General features: G+C 37.3%; 1 protein-coding gene across 1 annotated transcript in view; it reads left to right on the top strand.

Moving 5' to 3' along the window:
- The window catches only part of LOC135222798 (IQ and ubiquitin-like domain-containing protein), a 34,590-nt gene that overhangs the window by 12,572 nt on the left and 13,031 nt on the right, over positions 1-8,987 (top strand). The window contains exons 2-4 of the mRNA XM_064261088.1: positions 5,510-5,668; positions 7,165-7,348; positions 8,808-8,954. Of these exons, the coding sequence (XP_064117158.1) occupies positions 5,510-5,668; positions 7,165-7,348; positions 8,808-8,954 (490 nt within the window). The remainder of the gene's footprint in view (positions 1-5,509; positions 5,669-7,164; positions 7,349-8,807; positions 8,955-8,987) is intronic.

Genomic DNA, 8,987 nt, shown 5'->3' with positions numbered 1-8,987 from the left:
TCAGTGAGGCGAGTTTTTAAAATAACCAGGTATACTTAATGCTGCTCTTGACTAACATAGCGTATGCGATGTCTGAGTAGTCAGGGATAAGGAGGTTGATGAAGTGTATTAGGCAATGGATTGCTGGTCTTTTAATTATGAGTTTTTTCTTGCAGGTTTTTGAAAAATGGAACATTACAGTCCCTTCAGATATAGTAAATCACCTGTAAACAGACTTCACTGTAATCTAATTTTAATGATTAGCTTTATGTATCAAGAAAGTAGTGTAAATGTCACGGAACTGTTGAATCAGGAGCTAGGACTAGGCCTATGCTGAATGAGTGATAATGGCAGTAATCATGGTGACGAGGGAATGCAGTTAGAGAGGTTACTGCACTTTGAACATCAGCTGTTTTACTTCTCTCGATTACTGCATGAATATGCATACTAACTGAAGAAAGTGAATTTTCCATAGTGTTCCCATTCTTTTTCATCTGTCAGAGACGAAAGTATTTTCTAAAGTGTGTTTTTCCTGAACACGCTCTTGGCAGAAAAGCGAGGCTGTTAAGAGTAATAAGTGAAGTGATCAGCTCCATCTCCCTCCCCATAGCAGTGCGTACTCCAACATAGCACGTGCGCCAGGTTACTTCGCCTTTTAATGATAACAGTTATTTTAAAAATTCACCTCTCCGACAAACGACGCTTTAAAATACATATGTTTATAGAACATTTTCTGCTCAGAATGACATTTTCTTTCATTTTCCCAAATATTTGCAGAAACTAGTGTTATACAAATATATATATATATATATATATATATATATATATATATATATATGTATGTATATATATATATATATATATATATATATATATATATATATATATATATATATTATATAAAATGTCTGATCACATCACTGTGATTCATATGTATGCATTAAGCTACAGAATGTCCTTTAATACCTTATTCGCTCTACCTTGTAATTAATACATTTGCATATATGTTAAGCGAATTATATATTAAAGGACATTTGTAGCTTAATGGGTATATATATATATATATTATATATATATATATATATATATATATATATAAAGAAAGAGAAACTTAGAAATTTGCAATCAAAACTTCATTTGGGGAATCGTGACTGATGACAAAATAATAAATGTGTCAGCGATCACCTAAAAGTGACCTCTTGACCTGATTACGATGTCCGGGAAGTCTCGTCATCTATGACGTCTGACCTTCCCAGCCCACACTGACTGACCTAGGGATAATGTCTTGTTCGAGTTTCCATATTCATGTGTTTTCTTTTCAGATGTCAAGATAGTCATTCTAGAAAATCATTCCTTCTGTTTATGCATCTGAATTATTCACAGACGATATACATAACCCTCATGAATGGCAGCTTCATTTCTTTTATTACTAGTCATTACTAGAATCGCAATTTAGAAAAACGTGATTCCATACTCCTAAAAACCTTATCGGCCAAGTGACGTTTGTCAGACCGGAGTACGCTGTAATAAAAAAAAAGAAAAATCGAGGGCATAGGAAAGCAAAGTAAAATATTAAAGGAAGGCGAAGCTAGAAGTAGCACAGCTCTTTACAGGTTATTAACGGTAATAAACCTTGGACACAACGTTGCTAATAATTAAAAAAAAAAAACCGCGAGAATAAAAAAAACTCACGTGGTCTCAACGCGCACAAACACCAGCGCTCTCTCTCTCCTTTCTCCCTCTCTCTCAAGCGTCACCTGCTTTTGCTAAAGCAACTGTGTTGCAAGTAATTCAAGGACGCCGCTGCCTACAGGTGAGATCCACCAAGTTCTTGCCACAACCGGTTCTTCTCCGACTGCTACAGCCTTGTGAGCTATCGATGAAATCAGCTGTTTTGCAGAGCCTGAGTGGGTCGATCCTTTTAGACCGCGGTCGGACCTTGAGAACTGATTGTGTGTACCCGCTCGATCTCTCAGCATATCGAACCAATTTTATTTATAACGTCCTCGATAATGTCAGATCTCTGTCGATGAACATAGTAGCTGTCATGCTTTGGAAAAAGATACTAAGTATATTATTTGCGTTAAACTAGCTCCAAATGGTAACATATATTGTGAAATAGTCAACATAATTAGCCATGCCACTTTGTGAAAAAATAATTGTATTCAAATATTCCAAAACATAGGATTATATATCATAACCTGCAACTGACCATATTTTCCGTATTTGTTTCAGGTCATATTTCATATCAGTTCAAAAAACTGCGACCGGCTTTATAAAATTCTTCATTTTAGTAATTGTGGGATGTGAACATTTCTACGTTTTTCCAGTTTAATGTAAATAATATACTTGATATCTTTTCCAAAGCGTGCCAGTTACTATGTTATTAGACAGACATCAGTTATTATCGAGGACGTTATAAATAAAATTGGTTCGATATGCGGAGAGATCGAGCGGGTACACACAATCAGTTCCCAAGGTCCGACCGCGGTCTAAAAGGATCGACCCACTCAGGCTCTGCAAAACAGCTGATTTCATCGATAGCTCACAAGGCTGTAGCAGTCGGAGAAGAACCGGTTGGGGCAAGAACTTGGTGGATCTCACCTGTAGGCAACGGTGTCCTTGAATTGCTTGCAACACAGTTGCTTTAGCAAAAGCAGGTGACGCTTGAGAGAGTGAGAGAGAGAGAGAGAGAGAGAGAGAGAGAGCGCTGGTGCATGTGTGTGTTGAGATCACGTGAGTTTTTTATTCTTGCGTTTTTTATCTTGACTTACTGGCAACTGTTAGCTTCGTCTTCCTTTAGTATTTTATTTTGTACGGGATGACAAACTTTATTTGGCCGATAAGGTTTTGAGGGGTATGGAATCACGCTTTTCCAAATTACGATTCTATATACACACATACACACACACACACACACACACACACACACTATATATATATATATATATATATATATATATATATATATATATATATATAACACATATATACATATATATATATATATATATATATATATATATATATATATATATATCATGGACATACAATGTTCAGGCTTGTGTATGATCTTACTTTCCTATATTTTACACACGCGCGCGCGTGTGTATATATATATATATATATATATATATACATATATATATATATATATATGTGTGTGTATTTGTGTGTGTGTGTGTATATCATGGACATACAATATTCAGGCTTGTGTATGATCTTATTTCCTATATTTTACACACACGCGCGTGGCGCACGCATAAGTGATATATATATATATATATATATATATATATATTATATATATATATATATACATATATATATATGGTAAATTTATACAAATAAATGCTCAGCTTCTCATACATTATTGTCAGTACCAACAAGAGACGTTATTAAAAAGTTATGTGAAATTAGTCTTAAACATTCACAACTGTTTATTTTATGCTCCAGCAAATGAGGGAGTAAGAACCTTTATCTAAATATCACCAAAAATTAGAATTATCTAAAATAAAAGCAGCAGCAGCAGCAGCAGGATTAGTAGTAGTAGTGTTGGTTGGGGTAACTGCTACGTTCTTTGCGAGTCCTGGCTTTACTTATCATTTCCGACCTGACGTGGCGTCGTTTTCCGGGAATATCTTCAAGGCTTTTAGTCAGGCAGTGATGATATTCTGACACAATGTTTACAACAGCCCGCCGTAATTTATAATATTATAGGAGTTAGTCAAATTTATATACTTTAGGAGTTTACTCTTATGATTTTAAGCTGTAGTCAGTCAGAACCCAAACACCTGAGCACAGGTTCGGCGGATAAGTCAACTTAACCCCCTCCAACAAGCTCCTACCATCCCCCTCGCAAATCTATCCTTCTATCACCTCTCCCCCTTCTAACTCCCTACTCTTCCCCCAAAAATTCTCCCGCCCCCTTCTCTCTCTCTTTCTCTCTAAATTGCACACAGGAAGATATAAAGTCTCACACATAATTATTCTATGGTAATTTTGTTTGATACTTTAAGAATAGAAATGTTGGGTTTGTAATGAATCGATGGTTAATGGCCATAACTGTTTTGGCTCTGTTGGCATTCTGGATGCAGCATTTAAGCAATATACTATAAATGTTCACTGGCATGCGAACCCAGAAAGTGGTTTGTCACTGGGTACTAAAAGTGTGCTACAATCACACTGCCCGTGGCTAATTTGCTTAGTTGCGCAAATAGTTGCAAACGTATAATTGCACTCCGACTTTTTTTTGTGAAATTATAGTGATAATATCATGATAACTACCATCAAACCCAAGTATTCCTAAGTACTCGGTTTTTCATCTTATCTACTTTACATTTGGGAGGGTGCCGATCGGCGAGCCATGAAGTTTGAGGAGGATTATTGGTCCTCTGACTCTAATATCCACGAGAATGTGGAACCCGTATTTTCGCTTCTGATTGCGATGATAAGGATGAGCTATTCCTTGACAGCGATGACGATTTAAATGAAGTCTATGTTTATCATTATCCATCTGTGTGTATCATTATCCATTAATTCTAAAACTAATATTAATCATTTTACAATTCTACTGACACCATCTAATTGCGGAATAATTATACCCGTTGCCCAATCTATCTCACCACATTATACAAACAGTCGAACAGACGCAGAAAAACGACCATACACATACTTACAATCTAAGATAAAAAATCTAATTTTCCGAGGCAATTCTAAGGCATAACAATAGAATGAGGTTGAACATCATATTGGAGCTCATTAGCAAAAATCACTCAGATCATTGCTGGGATATACATGTTTGAGTAAACTCCTTAAATATATAAATTTGACTAACTCCTATAACATTACAAATTACGGCGGGTGTTGTAAACATTGTGTTAGAATGTCACCACAGTCCGACTAAAAGCCTTGAAGGTATTCCAGAAAAACGATGCCACATCGGGTCTGAAATGGTTAGTAGTCTTCTCTATATCTTCGAAAAAAAAAAAACCGATATCTCATCAAAAGGACCATCTTCATTTTCATTTTTATATGCACTATCGTTTCCCAGGTTTCTTAGACCCTTCTCCACTTGGCATCACGCGTCAGAAAAAAAAAAAAAAAAAAAGTCGAACCGGAAGTAGTATGCGTCAGTCTTGTCCACTGACATATTCAGAAGGCTTTACAGTACACTGTATCAAGAATTTAAAAACGGTGACAAACTTTACCTGTGCTTTTTGCAGGGACAAAGTGCCTCCATTTCTCAAAATAATTTTCAAAATTTAAAGCAGGTTTATACTTTAAATGAAGAAAGTCAGTTGTCCACTTGAAAGCCCAATAAATGTATTCCAACAATTTTGTGGTGCTACAATCTTTATACCAAACTTCTTGTCATTCGGACCTTCATGGTTCATGTGGGAGAGTTTTGATAACCGTTTTTTTTAATATAAAATAAAATAAAATAAATAATTGTATGCCATGCATCACATGAGCAGTCAAGCCATGTTTCTTATTAATTACTGTTTTCACTTGATGTGCTCCTGAACAGGGTCGGTGGCCAGGCAGCGGTGGTGCAGTGGCCACGGTGAAGCTTGTCCTGGAAGGAAATCTGGGCGTTATCACCAAAGCTTGGCCTTTGCACAAGAACCTGCGGTTATTGAGGACCGAAGTCAGCGATGCTACTCAAGTCCCAGCGCCTTTCCTGGAGGTAAGGAAGTGTACTTGACATTCTTTTTGCAGTCTGGATAACCAGACCTTCCGACGTGGACGACACATTTTTTTTTAAACACTAGAATTTCTCTCTCCTTTGTACTAGATAGAACTTAAAATTTAAGCCAAAGGCCAAGTGCTGGGACCTATGAGGTCATTCAGCGCTTAAGGGGAAGTTGACAGTAAAATGGATTGAAAGGTGTAACAGGAGAAAAACCTCAAAGCAGTTGCACTATGAATAAATTGTTAGGAGAAGGCAGAAAGTAAGATGGAAGAGAATATGAACGGAGGAGGCACAGTGAAAAGGAATGAAAGGGGTTGCATCTAAGGGCCGAAGGGACACTGGAAATAACCTTGAGTAAAGTCCACCCTAACAAAACCAAAGAACGACAGAATCTGGAAGAATTCCCAGCAAAATGCCACCATAAAGTGGAGATTGAAGGAAAGTGTGTTGATGCTACAGGAAGCACAGACTCAACCTCTGAAAATAAGTGTGATTAGAGGTTACAGAGAAAACTTTAAAAGAATCAGAAGCAGCATCACTGGACAGATAGGTTTTCAAGAGAATCCTGCTGATACTAGAAAAGTCCAGTAGAATCTAAATGGTGGTGTACATTCATTGTCTTCAGAGAAGAGGGCTGTACCTAAAGAGGAATCCAAGGTGCTTCTCTGCTGGTATTTTCCCAATATGCGACTGGTGTCTTGGCCACCTATTACCTAAAACAGAATCCAGTTGCTGGTGGTTAGAAGGATGACATAAAGAGAATAACTATCAGAGCCAGTTTTATTGCGAATTTTCTATGGTTTATCGCCTATACAAGGAAAACTTGGCTATCCCAGTTTCATTTGCATTAACTTGTTATGCTTGAACAAATATGGTATAACCTCTATGCATTTTATAGAAGTTTAAAATCCATGTACAAAATTACATAATGGTAAGAATAAGTAGTATGCAAATTCAGAATTTCTTCATATTCAGAGAGCTTAGGGTGCAGACACACTGCAAGGTAGTAACTAAAATGGCGATGGAAATGAAAATAATGGAAATTCATTGAGATGAAGCTTAGGAAAAATGAACAAATAAGAACTGATTTGAAAACGGTCGATTAACAGTTTCCATCGTTATAAGTAGCAAATCATCTCTTTGAACAATTTTCTTATTGGAAGGCAAAAGTCTCAAGATGCTGGTGAGTAACCTTCCCAGAAGCAAGCAGCAGTACTCCCATGCAATCTGGAAATTCATGCAAACAAAACAGCTGAAATAATGCAAGACTAGAAGTTTTAATTCAAAAGTAACCCTAGATATTGTCAAACACTCAAAATCATTAAATACAATGTAACCAACATTCAGTAAAAATCACTGGAAATTTCAGAGTTGATTTTGCATTCTGTATCCGAGCTTCACTGAGACTTATTGCCAATATCATCAGCCCAAGAGGCTGAAATTCGGTGGCAGTTAGTTTTTATTTTTGCTACAACGATCTTCCTTCTCAGCTCACCTTACGCGGAGGTGTTCTAGAAGAGGGATCCACTCTGAGGGACGCCGGAGTCGAAGCCAATGAGACTGTTCAAGTTGCTGTGTCTTCAAAGCGGCCACGCTCTCACCCACTCGCGCTAGTTGCTCCAGTTACATCACCCATCCCAACTCCAGATGTCATCACCGTTATCGTCACAGATAGTAAGGCTGAATTTGACTTGCACCGAATGACTACATGGCGAATTATTAGATTGTAACTCCTTCAAGATCATGTCATATATATGTCTAGTGAAAGCTATTGTTTGCTACAGTTTAGGCCAGAAATGGGTACTACAGTTATTGTTAAGGGTTAAGACAATTATAATATTGATGTTTCTCTCCACACTGAGATACTATCACTAAACTATGAATTATATGACTGCAATGGTGCCTTTTTTCTAAATGACAGTTTTTCTACATAAAAATCTGGATGCAGCATGGGTAAACTACTTAACCCCTTTAACTTGACTTCGATTTGGATAATATATATTGATGGGAACTTGGCTTTTCGAAATGACAGTGCTCTCTTCAAACTCATGTGCGGTAGTTTTGTTGTGTATTGCAGTTGAAGTGGATTGGAAAAAAATAACTCCTAAACTTCTGTCTTGGACCTTTTACAGTAAGGGAAAATACAGTGGAGAAAGTTATTGCGTATAACTATCTATCCCGGCTTTTCTTTGTGCATAGTTTTATCCGGGGTTGTTTGGTTAGTTCATCATCATGTACATTGAGCATTTGTTATTTTACGGAATCTTTGTTTCTGTGATTAGGTTGTAGCCTTTGAGGCACTAGTGTTTTCGTTGGAATATTATAGCCCCTCCGTTGCCAGTCCCTTAAATACATCTGGTTCCTGCTTAGCAGATTATCTTTATCACTTTATAGCAGTGGTTCTAAAACTGAAGGGAGGGGGGCGTCAGCTGTTTCCAGGGGAGGCACGAGCCCTAGGGACAAACCAAAAATTATCTAATTATATTCGTTGTCCTCTTAACAGGAGTGAGGAACTAACATTCAGAAGTTTATGAAAAAATGCGGAAGTATCGCCTTATAACATTAGTTTTCTATAGTCTACTGCTCTAGTTAGACTCGTTGGGCTGACCATGTCTTGTAATTATTTACTTCCTTCCCTATCCCTCGAAACCTCTTCTCTTTCTCTCTTTTTTTCTCTTATTTCCTTTTAAATCTGGAAGGGAATTTTACTCACAGATGCCAGGGGGCGTGGAGGGAAGGACCAGCTCTTAGAGGGGGCGGGGTAATAAAAAGTTTAAGAACAACTGCTTTATAACAACATCGTGTTTAAAATCACCTATTTCTCAAAGCAACAGCGAAGCAAAACTAAAAACTCCTAATTCACCAGTGTTACGGAAGACCTCATGAAAAGAACAAAACGATAATGAATATTAGATGACCATTTAAATAATGAAAAAAACAAAAAACTTCAAACGCAAACAGCAGAGAGAAAATATAGAGTGGGATACCTAACTGCATGTACCAGGGACATAAATTAAGATATTATACAGGCATAATAACTGCTTGCACAGAGTAACCATTTTTTTAGTCCATAAGACGAGCCTGAGATAAATAGTGATAAACCTTACATTAGTTTTCTAACATTTCCTTGCAGGTGATGGTGGGGAGAGAGAGGTTGTGGTGGAGGTCGAGTGGGGAAGCTGCAGGAAGCCCTGGCTCGGTGGATTCAAGCACAGAGTCTCTGGAATCCACTTTCACAACGCTACCACTCAGACAGTCCCTCCTTCCAAAACGAGACCTAGTAAGTGTAAACTGGAATTTAACCTCTATCTTA

This window comes from Macrobrachium nipponense, chromosome 8 (assembly GCF_015104395.2).
Source record: "Macrobrachium nipponense isolate FS-2020 chromosome 8, ASM1510439v2, whole genome shotgun sequence".
In the NCBI taxonomy this organism is placed as follows: Eukaryota; Metazoa; Arthropoda; class Malacostraca; order Decapoda; family Palaemonidae; genus Macrobrachium; species Macrobrachium nipponense.
Note: the sequence above shows the minus strand (reverse complement) of the source record. Positions and strands in the feature narration are given on the sequence as shown.